The sequence below is a fragment of the Callithrix jacchus genome, chromosome 8 (genome assembly GCF_049354715.1).
Source record: "Callithrix jacchus isolate 240 chromosome 8, calJac240_pri, whole genome shotgun sequence".
NCBI classification, from domain to species: Eukaryota; Metazoa; Chordata; class Mammalia; order Primates; family Cebidae; genus Callithrix; species Callithrix jacchus.
The window spans coordinates 31,536,731-31,563,307 of NC_133509.1; the positions used below are offsets into that span (position 1 = coordinate 31,536,731).

The 26,577-nt window shown below is 46.3% G+C and overlaps 2 protein-coding genes across 11 annotated transcripts in view; one reads left to right on the plus strand and one right to left on the minus strand.

Moving 5' to 3' along the window:
* The window catches only part of WDR76 (WD repeat domain 76), a 52,498-nt gene extending 47,184 nt beyond the window's left edge, over positions 1-5,314 (plus strand). Inside the window, exon 15 of the mRNA XM_035259510.3 lies at positions 2,427-5,314. Within this exon, the coding sequence (XP_035115401.2) occupies positions 2,427-2,443 (17 nt within the window). The 3' untranslated portion in view covers positions 2,444-5,314. The remainder of the gene's footprint in view (positions 1-2,426) is intronic.
* The window catches only part of FRMD5 (FERM domain containing 5), a 368,823-nt gene that overhangs the window by 2,138 nt on the left and 340,108 nt on the right, over positions 1-26,577 (minus strand). For 3 of the 10 annotated variants that reach the window (XR_004729640.3, XR_013520907.1, XR_013520908.1), the window contains 8 exons: positions 21,181-21,269; positions 18,654-18,740; positions 18,003-18,066; positions 17,371-17,462; positions 14,909-14,983; positions 13,791-13,859; positions 12,465-12,571; positions 257-1,533 (listed from right to left, as the gene is read on the minus strand). Coding sequence is in view for 6 of the 10 variants with exons in the window: in XM_035259515.3 (XP_035115406.1) it covers positions 234-311; positions 1,190-1,533; positions 12,465-12,571; positions 13,791-13,859; positions 14,909-14,983; positions 17,371-17,462; positions 18,003-18,066; positions 18,654-18,740; positions 21,181-21,269 (1,005 nt within the window). In the remaining 4 variants the exon portion in view is untranslated. Of the gene's footprint in view, positions 1-92; positions 1,534-12,464; positions 12,572-13,790; positions 13,860-14,908; positions 14,984-17,370; positions 17,463-18,002; positions 18,067-18,653; positions 18,741-21,180; positions 21,270-26,577 lie in introns of those variants that run through there. The other 7 variants (XM_035259517.3, XM_035259516.3, XM_035259515.3 and 4 more) reach the window with 7 other exon arrangements.

Here is a 26,577-nt window from a genome sequence, read left to right on the forward strand (position 1 = left end):
CGGGGGGCGGGATATATAAAATAAGCACTGCTCTCCAAATCTCAACAGTCAGGTAACTTAGCTCTACTTTAACTACATTTTATCCAACATTTCTGACAGAATTCTCTGGCACTACTGAATTCATTTGATGCCCTGGAGCACTGTAAAAGTCTTCAGAAAGAGGTTCTTCAGAAAAGAAAAATCACGTTAAGTCTAGTTTCATTATACAAAGCTAGAGCAATGCCCACTAGGCTCTAGACTAAGGGGACAGACTTACCCCACCCCTGCTGCTGCTGCTGCTGTAGCGGTGGTCCCTTCAGATGCCCACTCCGCTCAGATTTGAAAAAACAAAAGGAAAAGAAAATCCAACTCAGACCATCATAAGAAGCAACCTTCCATTTAATCATTCTACATGGATGTTTACTTTTTTAAAAATTCTGTCTGGCAAAGAAACTAAACAGTCCCCATTGTCCAGATCCCTGGCCCGCCCCTCGGAGGCTGCAGTGACAAGTGCTGGAACCCAGTGGCAGCAGCAGGAAAGCTCCTGCAGAATATGGAGGACAACAGCTCTCTAGTCTTCAACTAGTGTCCCCCCTGCTAGGTGACACTCCTGCAGTAATCAATAATAGTAAAATAAATTATTTTATTTGATACTTCAAAATAATACACCTCTATGAAAAATCAAAATTCAAAACCAAAAATTATCCTGCAAATTGGAAAAATGAGAAACAAGAGTCGCTGAGCCTTTCTTGAAAGAACTTCTGAAGAAAATGAGTTTTCCCAGTTTGTTTAGACAGGGCATGACCCTATCCCTTTCTTCTTCTGGGAAACACCCTCCTAGGCTGCAGTAGACTTTGAGTCATGAGAGGAGGACTTGGTATATGTGCCGATGGTGCCGCGATGGGTCCCATTGCTGGGAGTGGGTAGCCAGGCTCCTTGGTCCACCTGGCTAGTTTTTGGGAGGAGTCATGCCTTCTCAGGTGTCAATGAGCAGGCTCACCACTGAGCGGATTTTGCAGGCAAACCATCGCCTGAGGGGACAAAAGTATTGATAGTGGAATTGTTCAAACTCGGGAGTCTGGCGGATATCTCGGAAAAAGGCAATGTCAAGGTCAGACTCGGTAAGGATGATCAGGAGAAGGAGCAAAACAAAGAGGAGTCCCATGGTCACAAGGAGCAAACGGAGGACACTTAGAACAAACTTATTCACCTGTTCTTCCTCGGGCCCACTGTGTCCCTGACACAGGGCCCTCAACTCTCCTCCAAGGGCCTCCACCTCTGTAGCAGTAGGGGTGCTGGCTTCAGATTCCTTCTCCTCCTCGATGCTGCAGGTGGCTCCATTGATCTGCCGGGACAGCAACATCAGCTCCAGGCTGTGCTCAGCCACAGGGGTGGGCAGCACACTGTCTGCAGGGCTGTAGGCCTCGTCTGCAATCACAGCTACTCGCTCATTGCTCTCTGTCCGGCTGCTTCTCACATGAGGCAGGAAGGTGTCCCCATGGGAAGAGGAACGCACTGGTGTGGAATGAGCACTGTCCCGTAGGGATTCTAGGCCTAGAAAGGCAAAAGGAACATGAGTAGGCTGTTCCACTGCACCCTTTGCTTTCTAGTAGCACCCATTGTGTTTTGTTGGGTGTCACTATGCACACCCACATGACCAGCATCTGTAGCTGCTGCACTCTATTTTGATTTATCAAGAAGACGACAGGCATCTTGAGCTCATAAGGTCAGTGTTTTTGGATTTCTGCAGCTGCTGTCAGTTTCTTCAGCCTCTGTTCTAGCTGTTCTGACCTTATGCAATGGTGGGGTAGAAATTCTGCACTTTCTGAGGGGGCATGGGAGTAGTCCCTGGCCAGCTCCCTCTCTTTTCCCCCAAGAAGGAGCTGGGTCTAGAATAGGCTAAAAGCTCCCATATCTTTAGACATGTCAGAGCACAAAACAGTATTTGAGATCTTGTTGGGTCGATGGGGGTGGGAAGGGTGGATTTCTCTTACATTTGGTATGAGAAAGGGGTATTCTAGCCCCTAAAACTACACATTATCATCATCTCCTCCTCCCCTCTTTCCAAGGTTCTCAGGGCTCAAGCCCTGGCAGGGAAAACAGGAGCTGGTTATACCCTCAACTGAACAGCAGTTCAATTTAGGTGAACCAGGCCAGAGGCTTTGGGCATATAGTGAGCAAGTATGGCCTACATCACAGTGCTCCCAAGAAAACGGCGTCTTGTTCTAGGCTTGACGTCTACATTTTCCACTCCTGGCCATATTAGTGGTGCTGGTGTGGTTCTCTCTGCCTCTGTGACCTATGACAAGAAACACTGGTCCCCTTCTGTTGCTCTGCAATAGTCCCTGACAATTCCAGACTGAATCAGACTTCCCAGCTCAGTAAAGGAAGTCAGGGCTAGCTCCAGAAGCCCAAAGATGTCTCATTTTTTTTCTCCCTTCTCCCAGGACATGAAGCAGCCTAGTCTATTAGTCTCCTTTTAATAGAGACTAATAGAAATCTCTATTAAAAAGGTGTTAAGTAACCTTTCAGAAGCAACGCCTGGAGTGGACCTCAGCAGTCCTACAGCAGAGGGGCCAGACTGTTAGAAGGAAAATAAGAAACAGAAATATTTCATCATCAACAATCTGGACATCCAATCAGAGACCCAAATGGAAAGTCAGCAACTACTCAGACAACAGGTGGATAAATCCACAAAGATGGGAGGAAACCAACGCAAAAAGGAGGAAGACACCTGAAACCAGAACACCTCGTCTCCTACAAGGGACCACAACTCCTCACCAGCAAGGGAACAAACCTGGATGGAGAATGAGTGTGATGAAATGACAGAATCAGACTTCAGAAGTTGGGTAATGAGAAACTTCCGTGAGCTAAAAGAACACATTCTAAATCAATGCAAAGAAACTAAGAACCTTGAAAAAAGATTTGAGGAAATGATAACAAGAATGGACAACTTAGGAATATGAGTGAATTGATGGAGCTGAAAAACACAACACCAGAACTTTGTGAAGCATGCATAAGTCTCAACAGCTGAATTGACCAAGCAGAAGAAAGGATATCAGAGGTCGAAGATCAATTCAATGAAATAAAATGAGAAGGCAAGATTAGAGAAAAAAGCGCAAAAAGGAATGAACAATGTCTCCAAGAAATGTGGGACTATGTGAAGAGACCTAACCTATGTTTGATAGGTGTACCTGAATGTGACGAAGAGAATGAATCCATGCTGGAAAACACTCTAAAGGATATTATCCAGGAAAATTTCCCCAACCTAGCAAGGCAGGCCAATATTCAAGTCCAGGAAATACAGAGAACACCACAAAGATATTCCTCAAGAAGAGCAACCCCAAGGCACATAATCATCAGATTCAACAGGGTTGAAGTGAACGAGAAAATGCTAAGGGCAGCCAGAGAGAAAGGTCGGGTCACCCACAAAGGGAAGCCCATCAGACTCACAGCAGATCTCTCAGTAGAAACCCTACAAGCCAGAAGAGAGTGGGGGGCAATATTCAACATCCTTAACAGAACTTTCAACCCAGAATTTCATATCCAGCCAAACTGAGCTTCATAAGTGAAGGAGAAATAAAATGCAAATAAGCAGATACTCAGAGATTTTGTCACCACCAGGCCTGCTTTTCAAGAACTTCTGAAAGAGGCACTACACATAGAAAGGAACAACCAGTACCAGCCATTCCAAAAACATACCAAATGCTAAAGAGCATCAATAAAATGAAGAATCTGCATCAACTAACGGGCAAAACATCCAGCTAGCATCCTAAATGGCAATATCAAATTCACACATAACAATATTAACACTAAATGTAAATGGGCTAAATGCACCAATCAAAAGACACAGACTGGCAAATTGGATAAAAAGACAAAACCCATCGGTGTGCTGTATCCAGGAAACCCATCTCACATACAAGGATACACAAAGGCTCAAAATAAAGGGATGGAGGAAGATTTACCAAGCAAATGGAGAGCAAAAAAAAGCAGGAGTTGCAATTCTCATCTCTGATAAAATAGACTTTAAAGCAACAAAGATCAAAAGAGACAAGGGAGGACATTACATTGTAAAAGGATTGATACAACAAGAAGAGCTAATGATCCTAAATATATATGGACCCAATACAGAAGCACCCAGATATATAAGGCAAGTTCTTGATGACTTACAAAGAGACTTAGACTCTCCCACAATAACAGTGGGAGACTGTAACACTCCACTGTCAATATTAGACAGCTCAACCAGACAGAAAATTAACAAGGATATCCAGGACTTGAACTCAGACCTGGAACAAGCAAACCTGATAGACATTTACAGAACTCTCCACCCCAAATCCACAGAATATACATTTCTCTCAGCACCACATCATACCTACTCTAAAATTGACCACATAATTGGAAGTAAATCACTCCTCAGCAAATGTAAAACGACTGAAATAATAACAAACTGTCTCTCAGACCATAGTGCAATCAAGTTAGAACTCAGAATTCAGAAACTAACTCAGAACCGCACAGCTTCATGGAAACTGAACAACTGGCTCTTGAATGTTGACTGGATAAACAATGAAATAAAGGCAGAAATAAAGAAGTTCTTCGAAACCAACGAGAATGAAGACACAACATACCAGAATCTCTGGGACACGTTTAAAGCAGTCTCTAGAGGAAAATATATAGCAATAAGTGCCCACATGAGAAGAGTGGAGAGATCCAAAATTGACACCCTATTGTCAAAATTGAAAGAGTTAGAGGAGCAAGATGAAAAAAACTCAAAACCTAGCAGAAGACAAGAAATAACTAAGATCAGAGCAGAACTGAAAGAGACAGAGACACGAAAAACTCTTCAAAAAATCAATAAATCCAAGAGCTGGTTTTTTGAAAAGATCAAAATAGATAGACCCCTAGCCAGATTAATAAAAGAGAGAAAACCAAATAGATGCAATAAAAAACGGTAAAAGGGAAATCACCACAGATTCCACAGAAATTCAAACCATCATACAAACAACTCTATGCAAATAAGCTAGTAAATCTGGAAGAAATGGATAAATTCCTGGACACTTGTGTCCTCCCAAGCCTAAACCAGGAGTAAGCCAAAACTGAATAGACCAATAACAAGGTCTGAAGTTGAGGCAGCAATTAAGAGCCTACCACACAAAAAAAGCCCAGGTCCAGATGGGTTCACAGCCGAATTCTACCAGACACACAAAGAGGAACTGTTACCATTCCTTCTGAAACTATTCCAAATAATCAAAAAAGAGGGAATCCTTCCCAAATCATTTTATGAGACCAACATCATCCTGATACCAAAACCTGGCAGAGACTCAACAAGAAAAGAAAACTTCAGGCCAATATCCATGATGAATATAGATGCAAAAATCTTCAATAAAATACTGGCAAGCTGATTGCAACAGCACATTAAAAAGCTTATCCACCATGATCAAGTAGGATTCATCCCGGGGATGCAAGGCTGCTTCAACATACGCAAGTCTATAAACGTAATTCACCACATAAACAGAATCAAAAACAAAAACCACATGATTATCTCAATTGATGCAGAGAAGGCCTTTGACAAAATTCAATAGCCCTTTATGCTAAAAACCCTCAATAAACTCGGTATTGATGGAACGTATCTCAAAATAATAAAAGCTATTTACGACAAATCAACAGCCAATATCATACTGAATGGGCAAAAACTGGAAGCATTCCCTTTGAAATCTGGCACTGGACAAGGATGCCCTCTCTCACCACTCCTATTCAATATAGTACTGGAAGTTCTAGCCAGAGCAATCAGGCAAGAAAAAGAAATAAAGGGTATTCAACTAGGAAAGGAGGAAGCCAAATTGTCTCTATTTCCAGACGACATGATAGTATATCTAGAAGACCCCATCGTCTCAGCCCAAAAAACTCCTGAAACTGGTAAGCAACTTCAGCAAAATCTCAGGATACAAAATCAATGTGCAAAAATCACAAGCATTCCTATACACCAATAACAGACTTAAAGAGAGCCAAATCAAGAACAAACTGCCATTCACAATTGCTACAAAGAGAATAAAATACCTAGGAATACAACTAACAAGGAACGTAAAGGACCTCTTCAAGGAGAACTACAGACCACTGCTCAACGAAATAAGAGAGGACACAAACAGATGGAGAAACATTCCATGTTCATGTTTAGGAAAAATCAGTATCATGAAAATGGCCATACTGCCCAAAGTAATTTACAGAATCAATGCTATCCCCATCAAGCTACCAATGACCTTCATAGAACTGGAAAAAAACCACCTTAAACTTCATATGGAACCAAAAGAGAGCCCGCATAGCCAAGTCAATTCTAAGCAAAAAGAACACAGCAAGAGGCATCACACTACCAGACTTCAAGCTATACTACAAGGCTACAGTAATCAAAACAGCATGGTACTGGTACCAAAACAGAGATATAGACCAATGGAACAAAACAGAGGCATCAGAGGCAAAACAACATATCTAGTGTCATAGAATCTTGGATAAACCTGACAAAAGCAATGGGGAAAGGATATCCTGTTTAATAAATGGTGTTGGGAAAACTGGCTAGCCATGTGCAGAAAGTAGAAACTGGACCCCTTCCTGACACCTTACACTAAAATTAACTCCAGATGGAGTAAAGACTTAAACATAAGACCTGGCACCATAAAAACCCTAGAAGAAAATCTAGGCAAAACCATTCAGGACATAGGAGTAGGCAAGGACTTCATGACCAAAACACCAAAAGCATTGGCAACAAAAGCCAAAATAGACAAATGGGACCTAATCAAACTCCACAGCTTCTGCACAGCAAAAGAAACAGTCATTAAGAGTGAATTGGCAAACAATAGAATGGGAAAAAATTTTTGCACTTTACCCATCTGAAAAAGGGCTGATTTCCAGAATTTACAAGGAACTCAAACAGATTTACAAGAAAAAAACAAGCCCATTCAAAAATGGGCAAAGGATATGAACAGACACTTTACAAAAGAAGACATACATGAGGCCAACAAACATGAAAAAATGCTCATCATCACTGGTCATTAGAGAAATGCAAATAAAAACTACATTGAGATACCATCTCACGCCAGTTAGAATGGCGATCATTAAAAAATCTGGAGACAACAGATGTTGGAAAGGATGTGGAGAAATAGGAACACTTTTACACTGCTGGTGGGAGTGTAAATTAGTTCAACCATTGTGGAAGACAGTGTGGCGATTCCTCAAGGACCTAGAAATAGAAATTCCATTTGACCCAGCAATCCCATTACTGGGTATATATCCAAAGGACTATAAATCATTCTACTATAAGGACACGTGCACATGAATGTTCATTGCAGCACTGTTTACAATAGCAAAGACCTGGAACCAACCCAAATGCCCATCGATGACAGACTGGACTGGGAAAATGTGGCACATATACACCATGGAATATTATGCAGCGATCAAATATGATGAGTTCGTGTCCTTTGTAGGGACATGGATGAATATGGAGAACATCATTCTCAGCAAACTGACCCAAGAACAGCAAATGAAATACTGCATGTTCTCACTCATAGGTGGGTAATGAACAATGAGAACACATGGACACAGGGAGGGGAGCACTACACACTGGGGTCTAATGGGGGGAATAGGGGAGGGACAGCGGGGTGGGGGAAGCTGGGGAGAGATAGCATGGGGAGAAATGCCAGATGTGGATGAAGGGGAGGAAGGCAGCAAATCACACTGCCACGTGTGTACCTATGCAACTGTCTTGCATGTTCTGCACATGCACCCCAAAACCTAAAATGCAATTAAAAATAAATAAATAAATAAAAAGAAATTAAGAGCCTCTGTCCCTTGTTCTAGAACTCTTGCTGTCCTTTGACCTCCCTCTTACCCAGTATTCCCCCCAATGTCCCCATTTGCACATGCAGCATGAGGAATATGTACCTTGGAGCATGTTACATGTCACTGATGAAGCAGAAACCTTAAGGTCTTGGTTACAGCATAGTGCTGGCTTGTCTCCTCTGCCTGCCTTTTCCTGGAACCTCAGCCCCATTGCACAAGGCACCTGCCACCCTTTTGAAGGCCTACCCCTTCAGAAGGACAGCTCTGACTGCAAGAGCTTCCAAAGTATGAAAAGCTGAGCTGCCAGCAGCTCCTTGAATGCAAGCTTAGCTTAGCCTACGATTACGCCCTCAGCTTGTGGGGAACGAGAGAGACGAAGAGAACAAGTCAGAGGACCACCTAGAGCCACATTATACTGGGAGCTGTTGGTGCTCTCGGTAACAAGATAATGGATAGATAGGCTTTTTTTTGGTTTGTTTTAAGATAGAATCTCACTCCATTGCCCAGGCTGGAGTGCAATGGCACAATCTTGGCCCACTGCAGCCTCTGCCTCCCAGGTTCAAGCAATTCTCCCACCTCAGCCCCCTGAGCTGGGAGTACAGGCGCCTGCCACCAAGCCTGGCTAATTTTTGTATTTTTAGTAGAGATGGGGTTTTGCCATGTTGGCCAGGCTGGTCTCGAACTCCTGACCTCAAGTGATCCTCCTGCCTCAGGCTCCCAAAGTGCTGGGATTATAGGCGTAAGCCACTGCACCCAACCAATTAGATAAGCATTTCTAGTAGAATGCATGAGAAATAAAGTTGAGTATCAGTCTGTCAACAAAAGACCTCAACAGAAGACCTTACCTTTAAGATGACCTTTCCACTTCAGGTTAGTCCTATATAAAAAAGTGTTTTCACTACTATAAAAGCCACCACCTGTCCTGCCGCTTCATTGAAACTGTCGTTCTGGGATAGATAGGGTGGGTGCCATGGGAAGGATCTGAGCTAAGTGGCACAGCAAAACAGGAGAGTCTTTTTTACCTTGGAAGTGTTCCACCTGATTCCCTTGCCTGGGGGTGGCTCCCAGTGGGCTGGGGGGCACAGCAGTCAGGACCCTACCCTGGAGCCGGGGCCCCATTCTCAGGATGCGCACACTTAGTGGCCGAAAGCAGTGATTAGTCAGTCGGAGCTGGACGCGGACTCTGGTATGAATCTTAATCAGACTCTTCCCCATGGTGGCCCAGGAAGGCAAATACTTCTTCAGTAGAAACCAGCTGATCTCTTCAGAGAAACCAGCCAGGCAGGGAAAGATATAGAGAGGGAAAGACGGAAAGCCAACTAGGAACAAAGGAGTTCCACGGATCCCACACAAGAGCAGCCCCTTAGCAGTGCCTCCTGTGCTGTAGAGAGAAGGTCACCTCCCCAAGCCTCAGATCAGGCTGAACTGCAGGGAAGGAGCAGCTCTGAGAGGCCAGCGTTATCAGGGGACTGGATTTAGTCAGAAGCACTTAGAGCCATAAAAAGTAATGCTTCTGTAGCCTGCAGCTCTTCCCCTGAGGCCCGGATAAGGGCTCCAGCCTCTCAGAGGGCGAGGGACAGAGTGGGCAGAGAACAATCTCCGAGGGCATGGGGAATCAAGATTGTCCCAGAAAATCCAGGATGTAAAGTTACAATGCCAATGGGCTTTATCCAGGTCATACTTAATCCAGGCCTGCCCTGCTGCCAGCCATGTCGCATGGTCAGTGCTAGCTTTGGGCTGGGTGGCTCTGAAGGGTGAGGAGGTGGGCTCTGTGATATGAATGGGCCGAACAGATTACAGAATAAAGAATGTCTTTGGTGGGGCGTGAACCAATTTCAAATGCTCATTAAGTTTTTTGGGGTTCTTGTTGATTATGCCCTTCTTCTGAGGCCCTCATTGCATCCCTCATAGCCCCTCCCTCCCTGGTTGAGGTGGGCAGTTAGGGTCAGCTGTGCTTGTCAAGACCTTTAAAGGCAAGTCCTCCTCTTGAAAGATGGTGCACCTGCACTCTTGCTTCCTGGAAACTAATCCATTCTTTACTTCCACTGGCTAGGTAGCCCCTGTACTGATAAAAGACTGTTGCAATTAAATGGCTTTATTTATTTCCACATCTAAACCCAATGTCCATCTCCCTCTCCTTACCCTGAGCCTGTGAGATTCATTCAGGCCAGGTCAGTTCTACCTGCCCCCTTCTGCATCTAATGGGTCCTGGGCCAGGGGCCCTGACTGGGGCCATGGACTCTGCTTGACCACTGGCAGCCTTGGGTATGGGGTGTGAGGAGCACCTGGAAGACTGCTGAGCTATAACCTACCAAGTGTGCCATTCTATGAGGCTGGTTTTGAGGAAGTGCCCGGCCCTAGGGGATCTATACTCAGCACCCTCTCCCCACTGTACCTCACCTTGCATTTGGCAGCAAGGGGGGACACTTTGGACAAGGAACCTGCTGCTGCAATGGGAGAAGACAGGCTCTGGGAGGATGAGTCTGGAGGTAAAGCCAGAGCTGAATGGGGAACTGACGCCCCAGCATGTCTCGGGATCACAAGGACTATTTCCCCCGCCTCTTGAGTTCTACTACCCTAGCTGGCAGCAACTCTCAGTGAGTATTGTCCCCACACAGCTTCAGCCCTCCCTCTTTTGGGAATGCTGGTTTCCTGAACATTCTTCCCTGTACAAGCCTTCTCTCCTGTTTTAGATCCTGCATGGTGCTGGCTTCCCTATGGTGAGCCTTTTGCTGGGGAGGACAGCTGTCCCAGCTCTGTAGAAGACTTGGGATGGACCGTCTAGCTTCAGCCTCAGGAGGGGTGGGAAGGAAAAGCCACAGAGAGGGGAGAAAGTTGTTTCCTCAGAGAAGGGGAAGTTCATTCTACTTCCTGAGATGTACACCCTCAGAGAAGAGGGATAGTGAGAGCCAAGCTCAGCTATCTGGCTCAGCCTAAGATGGGAGGAAACACCAGGAGGCTGTCTGATGATGGTCATATATCCATAATTCCACTCTTTGCATAATGATTCTACTTGGTAGTCCACAGGCACTCTCCCACACCGAGCTCTGTTCTGCAGTGGGGGCACTGGTCTCAGAGAGATTAAACAACCTGCTCCAGAAAGTGCATGGCAGAGCTCCTAGTCAGACCTTACCTTAGGCATTCTGAACAGGACTCTGCACTGTGCTTGCTGCCTGCCCATAAATGCTTTAGTCTCTTTAAAATACTTCTGCACATATTAGCTTCCTTGCAACCAATGAGGTGGGCAAGGAAGATGTTCCTATTTTACAAATGGAGCAATGAAGATACTCAAGTAACTTGATGGTGTTTGTCCAGCCAGGGTTCTCAACCTCTAGACCATTGGGAGTTATATTCCAGACTCCAGTAACAAGGAATCTCACATTCACAGTGACACATCCTAAAATCCTAAACACAAATTAGATCTTCCCAGGGAAACAGCAGAGTGATACCCTTCCTAACCTGACCAATTCATTTTCATTCCCAAGCAGGATTCTTACAAAAAAGGCAAAGGCTGTTCCTTCCCAGCTTGCACACTGTTAATCCCAGGAGAGAGACAGGTATGAACCAGTTCTGCTGCTGTCTCCTACTGTATGAGATCTGAGGTCCTAAAAAAACACTGTCTCTGGGAATGAAAGCACTCAACTTCACATCTGTATTCGGCCTGTGGGTGACCTGGGCCAGTGACAACAGCTAGAGGGCAGTATTCCAAGAGCACCTCCTAACAGCATTAACTACCCAGAAAAGAGATTACTGGCCTCAGCTACTGGGGTATCTAGTGCGGTGGAGATAAATAGACTTTCTCCCTCTTGCCACCTCGGCCTCCTCCAAAGGAAGGGAAGTGTGGGGATAGCTGGATCATATTAGATTTCCTGAGACAGTGGAAAGAAATGTAGATAGCAACAGGACAAATTTCATTTTTTTCAGACTGTCTTACTCCGTGGCCCAGGCTGCAGTGCAGTGGTGCGATCTTGGCTCACCGCAACCTCTGCTTCCCAGGTTCAAGCGATCCTCTTGCCTCAACTTCCCAAGTAGCTGGGATTATAGGTGTAAACAACCATGCCTGGCCCCTTTTAAAAAAAAATTTTTTTTTTTTTAGACAGAGCCTCCTTCATGCAGGCTGGAGAGCAGTGGCTCAATCTCAGCTCACTGCAACCTCTGCCTCCCAGGTTCAAGTGATTCCCCTACCTCAGCCTTCTGAGTAGCTGGGATTACAGTCATGCACCACCATGCCTGGCTAATTTTATTTTTAGTAGAGACAGGGTTTCACCATTTTGGCCAGGCTGGTCTTGAACTCTTAACCTCATGATCCACCCATCGAGGCCTCCTAAAGTGCTGAGATTACAGGCGTAAGCCACCACGCCAGGTACGAAAAGCCTCTTGATGGAAAGTAATTTCAGAACTGCATGGAACCTGTAGATCCCACATGTTCAAATCCCACAAAGTACTAATCCAGCACCCTTAAATCCACAACCCCCTGCCTAGATACCCATACCACCCTGTACCCAGCTAGTATTCCCATCCACTGGATAAAACCTGCCACTGGAAGCTCTTTTCCCTAAGAAATGTGCTGCTGTCACTAATGCAAATTAGCCTCATTTTGAGAACCCAGATCACAACTTGGAGGACCCCAGTGGTCACCTAAAGAAGCTCATGCTCACCTTCCATGATGGAGATGTGAACAGCTCTTCTGCGGGTCCTGGGGACGCTGCTCAGCCTTGGGCCATGGGTTATGGAGGGACAGCTCCGGCTGGGAACCATCCCTGCTCTGCGGTTAAATAAAAAGAACCTTGTTAATTCAGTGCACAGACACATTTGGTAGGCACTTAAGAGTTGAGTACTGACTACTAGAATTGCCTGGTTGTAGTATGTTTTGGTCTCTCTCTCTCTTTTTTTTTTTTTAAGACGGAGTCTCGCTCTGTCACCAGGCTGGAGTGCAGTGGCGCGGTCTTGGCTCACTGTAACCTCTGCTTCCTGGGTTCAAGCGATTCTTCTGCCTCAGAAGTCCCAAGCAGCTGGGACTACAGGTGCACATCACCACTCCGGCTAATTTTTGTATTTTTAGTAGAGACTGGATTTCACCACGTTGGCCAGGCAAGTTTTGAAGTCCTGACCTTGTGATCCACCCACCTTGGCCTCCGGAAGTGCTGGGATTATAGGTGTGAGCCACTGCACCTGGCCTTTTCTCTCTTTTTAAAAATCTTTAATAACTTCTCTTTGCCTTTGGTCTCTGAATCCCAGTCAGAGATAGTGTTTCAAACTCCTCTACTTCCTTATAAGCCTAGACCCACCTGAACCTTTTTTTTTTTCAGTGTGGCAGCAGTGCCACTGGTCTCAGGGGTGTGGGCAAGACTGTCAGAGAGTAGAGCCCCAGTATGGGCAGTACTCCTGAAAACATGCCTGGACCAATACTGGCAGCCTCCCCTGACTTCCAACAGAGGCTGCGGATGATGGGGTGCCATGTGAAGGGGCAGGCAGTAATGCTCACATTCCTAGAGGCAAAGGCTGGTTGGCAAATCCTAGTCTTGGTCAGTCATATCCTTTCTGGGTCTTGGACTCTAGGAGATAGGCTTCTGGATACACACAATTTGTGGATCTACATGAATCACAGATCCTGAAACTATTTTACATCCAGTGTGGCAGGGCTGTGTGACCATCCTTGGCTTTGTGTAATGGACTGATTCCAGAACCACTGAAATGGTGTGACATATCTATGATCAATGTCAAGACTTGGGAGGGCAGAAGAGAACTAAGTGAGGTAGCACTTGGATCTGATGTACTAGCTGCAGTAGCCCATCCTCCCCCACTCTCTTATTAAGGGTCAAAGATTTCTCCCCATTCCTTCTGAGAAGTTTCTTCACCCACCTGCCCTATTCTGCCCCTTTTGGCAGCCACTGGGGCCAGGAGCTTCATAGTACTCAAACTTCTGAATAGAGATCCCGGGATCTGAGCTAGAACTCTTTTGGGGGGATGCCCTGGCAGCCCACCTGTGTATTTCCGGTGGCTCCCGTTTGATCTTAGCACTTGACTCCATGACTTCCTTTGCAACTCGGCCACTATAAGTAATATAATAAAAAAAAAGCAGCAAGAAATGAGACTGTGTTCCAGGACAGCGCCTCCAAGATCTCAGGTGCATTCGCTGAATCTGTAAATGGCCTCTGTGGCCCACCCATTCCCCGATGTTTTGATCATTAAGAAAGGCTTGCTTGCTGAGGTAGAGAGTTGTAAAGCGTTGTGACAGCCTATCTGAGAGAGCTCTCTCCATGTCTAAGAGAGTCTTTAGGATCTTCCATTCTCATTTAGGAATAATTCCTCATTTTCTGGCATGTTACATCACAAAAAAACATGAAACAACCTTTAGATAGTGAGACATGAAAAGAATAATTGTTATAGTTCTGATTTTGCTGCTATTTAAGAGAAAGGGAAGATACACATTTATTTTTCATGTTCTTGGAGCCAGGGTCTTGCTCCCAGGCTGGAGTACAGTGGTGTAATCATGGCTCACTGCAGCCTCGACCTCCTGAGCTCAAGCAATTCTCCCACCTCAGCCTCCCAAGTAGCTGGGACTACAGGTGACTTTCTATGAACAGTAGGGACTGAACAGGAGGGAAATGTGACCGTGCCAAAGTCTCCCCTGAGTGTATTCTTCAGGAGAAGAAAGGCTGCTGATTCAGTGAATCCTTGATTCTGGTCTGAACACATAGTGAGTATGAAGCAATTCAGAATGCCTTTCTAAGAAACAGCCTCTAGAAATGCCCAGCTATTTTTTTAATATTTTTTTGTAGAGATAGGTTTCACCATGTTGCCCAGGTTGGTCTTGAACTCCTGGCCTCAGGTGATCCATCTTCCTCAGCCTCCCAGAGTGCCAGGATTATAGACGTAAGCCACTATGGTTGGCCGATATACATTAAAACCCTACAGACAAATAGCTGTAGGGAAGGAAGGAAATAGTAACAGGGTCATAAGACAGGAGAATTGGATGGAAACCTCAGACTTTACTGAGTCTTCCCCAGTTTCTCTGTTCTCAAGGATAAGGACCACTGAATGTTCTCCAGAGAAGGGTCTGAAAATAGATCCATAATGGTTACTTACTGTCACTATTTACCTGTATCGGAACCGGCTCCCTTTAAAGAATAAGTTGCTGCTGGACACTGTGCGGACTTGGCTTGACTTCTCCAGCCTGCAGCAAGACAAAGTCCAGTGTGACAGAGGGCCTGAATTACCTTACCCAGGCTAAGGCAGCACATCCCCAACTTGCAAAGGCTACTTGAAACTCTTCAGGAAAAATCCCTTTATAGTCCACACTTGTCTCTGACTGTCATTTAGGATCTGGGGGCTGTGCTAACAGCCAGCTGCCCTCCTGCCTCAATGCCCAGGACTGTCACATCCATTTTGGTGTCAGGAGAGTGAAGGCTCCTGCAAATGCTTCATAGATTTTACCAGGGGGACTGAGAGAATACTTATTCAGGTCGATGGACTGGGGGAGTAACAGAATGCCACCCATCTGACCTCAGCCAGGCCACTTATTAGTAGTGTGATGTGACTTCGGGCACATTTCCTTCCCTCTTAGCTTTACCCTTCTAAAATGATGGAGCTGGGACTGATGGATCTCAGGAGTCTCCTTTCCAGTCCCAGTATTTGATCTTGTGTCTGTCTGGGTGATTTGGGTAGAGAAGAGGGTGGGGGCTGCCCTTCCTGTTTCATCTCCCTCTTGGACGGCCCTAAAATACATGACCATGGTAAAGACTGAGAAATCCTGCAATGAAGAAAGTAGCTTAACTTTAAAAGTTCCATCATGTATTTGAATTCGGAGCTTTCCTCCCTCCCCCAGAATGTCTATTTAATATCTCTTTTGAGGCTGTGGATGGCTGATGTGGAGCTCTGTGATACTTTTTTTTGGGTAACTTCACTGAGCCCATTAGCTCTCTCAGTCTGGGCTGAGCTGCTCAGAGAGAAGTCTCCTAAGATGGGATCCACCTGTAACACGACCAGGTGCCTATGGTACTGATCCAGCCAGGGACCCATGTGGGTCTGAAACCTGTGCTATGAGCAGTGAGTAGGAGCCGTCTCCACATCCATGAAGAGTTCCTGGGAGACACCATCCCTTGCCTGTCTCAGGGTTCCGGGACATCGGCTGCTTACCCTCCTGCCTGGGCATGTTTTTGCATCTGACTGGGCTCCTGCCAAGGCATCAGGCCAAAGGCAGGACTAGGGATCTGTATGTGAGAGACAGTGAAAAAGGCCAAAGCACTGCTGCCGGAGACTTGGCGTACCTGGGGATCTGACCCCAGCTACAGGCTTTTACCACTTAACAAGAACATTAGGGAGGCAACGGAAAACTGAAAAATGACCTCAGTTTCCAGAGTGGGTGCAGGCAGGGCTGGGTGGGTATGGAGATCTACTCGTGGGAACACTCAGAAACCGAGTGTGGTCACAGGTTCAGAAGCACACTTCTGTTTCCATGACACAGATGGGAAAACCAAGTCCTTAAGAAATGGTGCTGAAGGCATGAAAAGACAAGAGACAAGGAGATTGCTTCTGTTTGCATTAGACTGTTTGGTAGAGAGAAAGGGAAGTCTTTCACATACACCATTCCCAGGGCAGTGACAGCTCAGTGTGGAGCAGGCCCCTGTCTGCTAGTACCTTCCTCTCTCTGCTAGGGAGACCCATGAGCCCCCATCCTTCCTGGGCTGCTCCTCAGTCCCACAAGCAGGAGTTTGCTTCTCAAGTTGCTTCTCTCTAGGTTCAGGTAACTGGCAAAACCTGGATTACATCCATGGTAGCTAAAGGAAATAAATGTTTTCTTGACTTTCTATGGACAGTAGGGACTGAACAGGAGAGAAATGTGACCATGCCAAAGTCTCCCCTGAGTGTACTCTTCAGGAGAAGAAAGACTGCTGATTCAATGAATCCTTGATTCTGGTCTGAACACATAGTGAGTATGAAGCAATTCAGAATGCCTTTCTAAGAAACAGCCTCTGGGGCTGTGGCCCTGGCAACTGGAAGGACACCAGTTCTGCCAGCCAGCACCCCATAACAGCTAGCAGGCAGCAGAATCTTCCCTGGGGAAGAGCATGGTGCCACTCAGCCCTGAGCAGTTCTCATCTCTCCAGGATCCTTCAGGTAACTGGAGCCGGGACCTGGTCTGACAGGGGCATTTGGTGAGAGCAGGGCTGACCCCAGGTAGAATATACCACACACTCTTTCTTGCCTTGACCTCATTCATATACATCTTAGTAAAGCATAAATCATTATGGTATATTTTTAAAGTAAGACCAAGGGGTTTAGTGAGACATGCTTTACCTGACTTCACGCCTGTGATGGGCCATTTCTTCACTCCCTAATGCTTTTATAACCACTTTCTTAATTGAAGAAAACAACACAAAAGCCCCACATATTTTACAAAATCCCTTTGGTAGGCAAAGCTCTTGCCTTTGGCATCAACCTGGCTTCTCAGTAACTGTCAAGCTCTTGCCCATTCCAGCTACCCTGCCCCAGGCCTTCTGTCCTGACTCTTTGTGACTCTGGCTCTGAGAAAGACATTCCCCATCATATGTATCCACTCACTTGTAGAAAGCTTGGTTCTCAATTCCACATTTCCAGAGATGCTTACATGCTTCGGGAGTTGGAGCAAAATATGTAAGAATAATTTTCTTTTCCTGCAAAAAATTCCACATAGATATGGCTGAGTATGGATGGAGAAGTAAAGGGTATAGTAGACTAGGACCCTGACCCCAGAGGTGTTAGAGGTCCTGGCAGCTGGCTAGTTGGAGGGGAGGGCCTGTGGGACCCACTGGAGCAGAGCTCAGTTCAGTGCATCACGTTGCACTTGGCAAGTCCGATCAGCGTCTCAGCTGGCACAAAACTGGCACAAATTGAACCAGGTGAGCTCTTGGTGAGAAGGTGGCTCTTGCCTCTGGAATTTCCATATATATGAAAAAAAAAAAAGAGTCTTCCTTTGCATTTCCTGGAAGTGGAGATCTCTTGAGTGGAAGCTCTGGGTGTCAACAGCATCCCTGAGGAGTCCTGTGCTCTAGGGCCTTCCTCCCCCTTTGCATCATACCTCCAGGTCCTGACCTTGGTCTTGGCTTAGCATGTGGGTGGCTTGGCTCTACTGGGATCCCTCAAGCTTGGCTCTGGCCACCAGGGAGCATCCTATCACCCCAGCCCTCCCTGAAGAGAAGGAAGCCAGCACTCACCTCTTTCTGACTTACGTATAAATAGAAAGTCTTTCCTTCAAATTTCAACTTGGTCACCTCATTCCTAGAAGCACAAAGATAGTGTCTGTCACCTCATTGTGGGCTGCTTGTTCTAGTTAAATCTTGTAAATGCAAAGCCCATCCCAACTGGAAGGGGCTCCAGGCACAGACACAATTTTAGCCAAAATTAGAACTGAAACAAGACAGCAGCGCAGTGGCCTTAGAGAACGTTGTTGAAACAGTTCAATCCACAGTTTTCTGGTCAATCACACTATAGTAATAGGGTGACAGGAGGATTTCAGGCTTATCAACAGTGGCTGTAAAAGGGAAACATTTGCATGGAAAGTGAGTCTAGGTAGAGTATCCAGGGTCATTTCAGGATTGGGTTCATAACACAGGTGCATTATCTGGATGGGACTGTCAAACGTAAGATGCCACAGGTAGCTGATGAGGCCAAAGTTCAAGATACAGCAAATAATGAGAAACAATGCAACCAGGTTCTGAGGGAGTTGAGTCTTTCAGGTGACTGTGCCACTGGATGGAAAATGCAGTTTAATGCAGACAAATGTCAAACAATCTCAGGGAGCGGGGCAGGGCAACATACCAAAGAGAGAGAACAGATTACATGGAACAGTCATGCAGCGTACTGACCAGGAAAGGGGCTTAGGGGTTATTGTAGAAAAATCCTTGAAGCCACCAGCCCAGTGAATGGCTGCAGTAAAAGAGGCAAACAGGATACTGGGGTACATCACCCGTGGGACAGACACAAATCAGAAGAAGTGACATGGTTACTATACATGGCACGGCCTAGACCTCACCTCCACATCCACCTCCTGCTCTCAGCCTTGGTTACATTTGCAAAATGGAAAAACTACTGGGTCTTAGGTGAATGTCCCTGAGAGCCAGAGAACTAGGACTCAGCATTGGTCGCTCCTTACTTCCCTTCTGTCTGCCCAACATAGCTGCCCTCTGGAGCCTCTCAGCCCTCTCCATGAAACTGGAGGCCCCATTTATCTACCCAACTGGGATCCCCAAAGCAGTCTGGTCATGCACATCCACCTCCACTTGGCTGCTTTTTTTTTTTTTTTTTTTTTTTTAATAATTTCTAGGGAGATTTACTCAATATCCTAGGAAATAGTAGAAAGGTATTGAGAATCATGTATCCAATTTACTGCTGGACAAAGTTCAGGGGACAGAGGAAAATCACTTGTTCTTTGCGGTCCTGGAAATCATGGCTGGGTTCAAGAGATTTCATAACTTCTGACCACCAGTTCTGAGCTAACACAAGCCACATGGTATCCCTTCCCTGTATGATTCCCTCTCAAACTTGCTCTCAATCAACTTTCAATCTCATGCACACACACAATATGATAAATGCCAATTGGTTAATATATAGACAAGCACATAGATCATCTAGGTTCCAAGAAGCAAGCTAGGAAAGGAGTTTTATTTTGAAAGTGAGATTCGTTTACATCTATTATTACAGAGTTGACATGTGGTGAAGAGGTGACTTCCAGAAGAAGTAGTGCATGAGAAAAGCCATGGAAAGAAAAGCGTCTGTGAGAACTAGGAGACATCATGGCTTCTGGAGGGGTAGGGATAATTTAGGGACTGCAGGTGTCTGTAACAGGTGTGTCCTACTTGTTTCTAGCTAAATATGCCCCCTGACAGGGATCTGACACAACAGCTACTCTGGCTGGAATGTGGCCCTCTAAGGAACATCAAATAGCCCAGATGTATCTAGGCAGCAGAGGCCCCACACTAGGAGGGCTGTGGCCTGATCCTGCTCGTTGTCTTTTTCTGAAAAGCATTTTGTTGGACAGGAGATTCCAAATCCTCACATCTTCACCCAGAAGCACAGTGAAGTAGGCTGACTTGAGGATGCCTAGGAAACAGGTATGTCAGGGTGTATTCTGGTAACTCCAGGACAGCAGCTGCCTTGTGTTGGGCTGTTGTCCTGGGGAATGAGGCCCCACCCCGCGGCATGTGTGAGAAGCAATTTCACCAGCACTCTGGCTGACGATCGTAATGCCATCCTTCACAAAAGCAAGATGGGCTGGAAAGGTGTTATCTGTCCTCAAACTCAAGCTCTGTGGGGGAGCTGAAGAGGGCACAGCTGGACAGATGGCCTGCAGTGGCTCCAGCAGAACGTTGACTAGGAAGCACCTGTACTTAAGGTTCTTCATGAGCTGTCCTGGAGAAGGCAAAGAAACCAAGCAGGCTTCCCTCCACTGAACTCTGGTGGACCAGGAAGCCACTTATCTAAGCCTGTAGGAGGAGTTGGCCAGCTTAGACTTGGTAGTCTGACACCCAAGAAGGTAAAGAAATCATAGGAGCTTAGTAGAATATGCAGTATGTTTTGATGCCGACAGATGTTTATATGGGCTGGCCAGCTAAAGGGTCTCCAGGAGAGCTAAATGTCAATCAACAAACCAGAGTCTGCCCAGAGGCATGCAGCAGAACCCACCCCAAACAAAACAGAGAGGGGTAGGAGAGGAAACAGTTCAGAGTAGCTGCAGCGGAGGCAGTGGCTCTTGCCTGTGAGATGCGAGTGGAGAGGGGAGGGAAGGAAGAGTGGGAATATGACTCCTGGAGGCTGAGGACACTTAAATGCCAAAGAGGGATAGGAGTGAAACAGCAGCAACTGAGCTCTTGCACACACAATGCCCACAGTGAGGGCTGGTCGGAGGTGGGTATTTTGCTAAAGTAACAGGGTGACTTATATGTGCCCCAGGGGTCACTGTCTGTGAGCCCCCTCCCCACTCTTGTTAGCAGAGCAGGTAAGGGCACTAAGCCATCCACAGAGATGCTCCAGAACAGCTGGCTCAACAGGGCTGGCTACCGCCCTCAGTGGGTGAAGCCCTCAAGGACTCAGTTCTCACAGGAACTTTGCTCCGCTAACATTGCCTCCAGCCCTGGGCCTCTCACCCTCCCCAGCAATCAAACCTCATATCCCCTTTCCTCTCTGGAGAGGCTATTGGCTCTCAGGGACACCCCTTTGGTAGAACAGGATCCCTAGGAAGAGACTGCTCCCTTCATTAGTAACCACTATCAACGCAAGGCTTTGGAGAGGGCTCTGAACCAGAACTGCCCAATCACAGACAAAGGACATGGGAACCATCGTCCCTCCCCAGTTGGTGAGATATAAAGAGCCTGTTTTGGAAATGAAGATGCTCACCATTTAATGAAGTGGACCCTCTTGTTTCCTTGAAGAACAACAAACCCAAAAGGAGTGAAGGCCAGAAATGCAGCATTTCCTGACACGTCCTGCAACACAGAAAGACTTCTCACCGGGTGATGCAGGCATAGAGGTGAAAGGGTGAGAAACACAGCTGTTCATAGGTGATGCAGGGTTAACATTTGGCAGTAGGTCACAGAGTGAAAAGCATGTCATCTGGAATCACAAGACCACAGTTTGAGTCTCAGCCTTGCCACTTGCCAGCTGCATGACTACAGGCAAGTTACTTACTAAGCCTCAGTGCCCAGATATGTTAAGTTGTAGATTATAATGATACCAACCTTAGAAGGTTGCTGTGAACATTCAAAGAGATAGGCAATGCCTCATGCATTGCTGGTGGGATTGTAAAATGGTACAGTCACTTTTAGGAAGAGTTTGAAAGTCATTTAAATTGTTAAAAATAGAGTTACCATATGACCCAGCAATTCCACTCTTCAGTATGTGCCCGGAGAATTAAAAATGCATGTCCACACAGAAACTGCTACATGTATGTTAATAACAGCACTATGTGTAAGAGCTAAACAGCAGAAACAACCCAATCCATTTTCCAGTGTAAAGTTTCCGTTAACTGATAAATGAATACACAAGTGGTATATTATGATACAGCAGAATCTTATTCAGCAGTAAAAAGGAATGAAGTACTGATAGACACTACAACACGGGTGAACCTTGAAAACATTATGCCAAGTGAAAAAAGCCAGTCACAAAAAAATCATGTTGTAATCTTTTAGCTCTGTCAATAAACTAAAAACCACTGAATTGTACACGTTAAAATGGCACATTTGGGCCAGCATGGTGGCTCACACCTGTAATCCCAGCATTCTGGGAGGCCAAGGTAAGTGGATTGCAAGGTCAGGAGTTCAAGACCAGCCTGACCAACACGGTGAAACCCTATCTCTACTAAAAATACAAAAACCAGACAGGTATGGTGGCATGCACCTGTAATCCCAGCTACTCAGGAGGCTGAGGCAGGAGAATCACTTGAACCTGGGAGGCAGAAGTTGCGGTGACCCAAGATCACACCATTGCATTCCAGCCTGGGAGACAGAGCAAGACTCCATCTCAAAGAAAAAAGTTGGGGGGGGGCACATTTGGCTGGGTATGGCGGATCATGCCTGTAATTCCAGCACTTTGGGAGCCCGAGGTGGGCAGATCACCTGAGGTCAGGAGGTTGAGACCAGCCTGACCAACATGGTGAAACCCCATCTCTATTAAAAATACAAAGATTAGCTAGGCGTTGTGGCACATGCCTGTGGTCCCAGCTACTCGGGAGGCTGAGACAGGAGAATCACTTGAACCCAGGGAGCAGAGGTTGCAGTGAGCTGAGATCATGCCACTGCACTCCAGCCTGGGCAACTGAGCGAGAATCCATCTCAAACAAAACAAAACAAAACACGTTTTATATGTGGATTATATCTTAAAAGGCTGTCATTAAAGAGTGGGGGGTTTGTTATCACTTTCATAATAGTCCTATAACATTGGGCCCTTCAGGAAAGTTTAGCTGAGGAAAAAAATAAAGAGCAACTGGCCAAACAGAACAGCTGCCTTCATCTCTGAAATGCCTGAACCAACAGAGAGGGTGTCCTGGTCACTGGCACCATCAGTGGGTAAACACCAAGCTTGAGGCTCCATTGAACACAGTGGGGAGGGGGTGCAGCAGAAGCTGCAGGTCCTGCTTCCTCATGTGGGAAAGTCAGCTCCACGAGGACTAGGCTGGGTGGAGGATTTTGCCCTCCCAGAGGGGCTTCCTTTGTGACAGGGGCGTGAAGTGAGATTTGGTGCCATCAGGCTACATGAGTGGCTCTGGAAAGGGTATGAATGTTTTGAAGTGACCAGAAACTTATGCCGTGATGCTGGTCAAACATGTCTGCAGGAGAGTCTTCTAGGCCACAGCTCAGGTGGTGCCATGGAGTCAGGGCCAAATGCTGGGTGTGAGGCATGGGTATGGGGGCGAAGGCTGCTGGCTGGGCCAGGTCGGACTAAGATTTGGCTCTCCTGGTCTCTCAGGTTTCAGGGCTCGCCTCCTTGGTACAGATTCTCAGCCTGATTGGTCTTAAGAACAGTGGGGCCTTTGCAGGGCCTCATGAGTTCTGCCTCAAGAAGCAATACAGTTTTGCTTTAAAACTATCTCTCAGAGTCAGGGTTATAAGTGTGAGCATCTGGGTCCAGGGAATAAACGGAGTATATGTTTGGTAAACATTTGTAATTAATGTATTGTTATTATTGTCTTTTCCTCAGGGTCTGTCATAATCCAGACACTTGGCTACAAGCACAATGTCATGGGCATAGCAAAAAGCTGTTTAAAAATACCTGGAATACAGACATTGTGAAGCCACAGGGCTGGATTTCCTCCTGCTTGTCATCAGTGCTTGGTGGTGGTTATTAATATCTGAGTACCAGACACTGCTCACAAACACTGTTCCTGCCAGGAGGCACCAGGGCTAACCTGGCAGGCTTGGCAGAGGTATGGGTCAGGGAAGGGTGGCCTGCCTCTTCTGCTCACTGTGCAAGTAGGACCCAGGGAAGTTCTATAATTGCAGGCTTAGAAAAACAGAGGCTGGGAGTGGAGACCTTATTGTGTGAATGCTAGTATAGAAAGGGCCTGCAGAAAATGTTGAACAGATAAAGGTATAAGACAGTGGGGTGGGTCTGAGGGGCCAGTTTGGCTGCAGTGGGGAATGTCCATGTGTGGGTAAAAATGAGAAGGGAGGCAGATGTGGGGCAGAGGCATGGAAGGGGTCATAATGCTCGCTGAGATAGAAGAAAGACCTAGGAAGTGAGGTGGAGGGATAGAAATGAAGCCTTGGGCCTGCAGGAGGGTAGCAGACAGCTCGAAATAACAGGGGAAGTAGTAGGGAAGGGAGGTGGGGGGACAGGCAGGGGAGGAAAGCTGCAGAGGAACCCTTCTGCTTCTTCCACTCTGGCTCATATGGGCAGTGACTTGCAGAAGAGCACCCCCACTAGAACCACAGTGCTGTGGGTTGAGTCAAACCGCTTCGGTCCAGGTCCAGCTCTGCCACTCACTGTGTGGCTGTGGCCTGGTCCTTAATTTCTCCATGATTTAGACTCCTTATCTTAGAATAAGGGTTTGATCATATTATCTACCTCATAGGTTACGTTTAGGAGGCCCCCCACAAATGCTAGTGGCCATGGGTTCTTTTGTTTTAGAGACAGGGTCTCACCATGTTGCCCAAGTAGCTCTTGAACTCCCAGGCTCACGTAAACCGCCCACCTCAGCCTCCCAAAGTGCTGGCATTACAGACGTGAGCCACCATGCCTGGCCTGTGTTTGTTAATATTATTAGAGCTGGTAATAGTTAGCTGTTTGTTTAAATTAATACAAATCCTTTTTTAAAAGAAATCTAGGCCAGTAGATAACAAAGTCAGGAGTTCAAGACCAGCCTGACCAACATGGTAAAATCTCATCTCTACTAAAAATACAAAAATTAGCTGGGCATGGTGGTGGGCGCCTGTAATTCCAGCTACTCGGGAGTCTGAGGCAGGAGAATCACTTGAACCCAGGAGGCGGAGGTTGCGGTGAGCTGAGATTGTGCCACACCACTCCAGCCTGGGCTACAGAGCCAGATTTCATATCCAAAAAAAAGAAGGCTGGGCTCAGTGGCTCACACCTGTCATCCCAGCACTTTGGGAGGCCAAGGCGGGTGGATCACTAAGTCAGAAGTTCAAGACCAGCCTGACCAAGATGCTACAACCCTGTCTCTACTAAAAATACAAAAAAAAATTAGGTGGGCATGGTGGTGGGCACCTGTGGTCCCAGCTACTCGGGAGGTTGAAGCAGGAGAATCACTTGAACCTGGGAGGCGGAGGTTCCCAGTGAGCTGAGATCATGCCACTGCACTCTAGCCTGGTGACAGAGCAAGACTCCATCTCAAAAAAAAAAAAAAAAAAAAGAAAAGAAAAGAAAAGAAAAGAAAAACAGGAATCTAACATTTTACTATTATTCCTGACGTTGACAGATTTAAATTTTGCTAGTTAAGAAACAAAAATGTGGGAAGTTAGAATGAAAAAAGGAGAAGTAATTCATTGTTAGGGGATCATGGAGGAGTGAGAAAGAGAAGGGAACAGAGCCCATGACAGTCAGAGATCCGCCAGAACCTTCTCAGTGACCTGTGTCCCTCTGGGCAGACTAAAGGGAAGAGTGAGTCGCACAAGATAGGGGGTGCTGCCCAGGTTGCCCTGCATCCTGCAGATACCTCAGAGCTGGCCTCTGAGTGAAGGCAGGTGTTAGAGTGAGAGTTAGAGGGGCAAAGCCTCTCCTAACCAGACTGGCTACTTTGGAGCAGAGAGCTGGGAATAAACCCCAATGAGATGCCACATCATTTTATAAGTAATAATAGTAACTTGAACAATCCCAATGTAGTCTGTCATATGAAGAGAGCAGTTCTCCAAACTGTTTCAAATGCAACAGATACAGATGAGGCCTCCAAAAGAGGCCAGTGTCCACAGGGCAGGTGACAACTGGGATGTCTGCAACTTGCCTCAGGCACGTGAGGCTCAGCAACCAGTGTGGAAGGGACTTGAATTACAGTGAGAAATCTCACATCTGTAATGGTGTGAAAATACGAGCAGGCAGCCATACTGACACCTTCCCTGGAACTTCTCCAGTTTCTTCTATCTGACTTGTCATTCTTGTTGTGAGCCTGCCCTTGGAGTTTGTGTACAAGATAACAAGTTGCATGATAAAAAGAGGGAATGAGGACAAGGTGAGAAGTGAACAGTCAACAGTTGCCTGTTCTTCAGAGCTCCCATTTCATCAACTTGGACTGTCTTTCCTCCCTGTCCCCTTCCCATCTCTATGAAATCAGTGCCCACAGGACTGAGCCATTAACAGAGTCAGGAAGTGGAATACAAACTACGGTCCTGAGAGCTATGTCGTGACTACTGCCAGCTACACTCTGCAGCAGGTAATAGTCAGAATAATCTAGTTCACTTCCACAGTTCTGAGGTCAAAAAATTATTTTCAATTTCTCATCGTTGTGAAAAGAGCTGTCTCGATTTAGGACCCCAGCTCTGCTTCTTCTTTGCTCTGTGACTTGACTTCTCCATACCTCGGTTTCCTCATTTGCAAAATGAGGACGATAATATACACCTTGAGAAATACTACTTCCATCTGGTTTAGGGAGATGGCCTAAATACCTTACTGCTAGGACATGGCCAATGCTATTCTCCTTGGAGAGGGGATGAACATGCATTCCTTGTCATTCATGTTTTCACATGACCCTCGCCATCAAGCTTGACCTGTGTCAGTTAACACCAGCAAAGTTCACCCTAAGAGGATCACTCTGCCCAGGAAGGATTTTTGGAAATCAAAGCACTG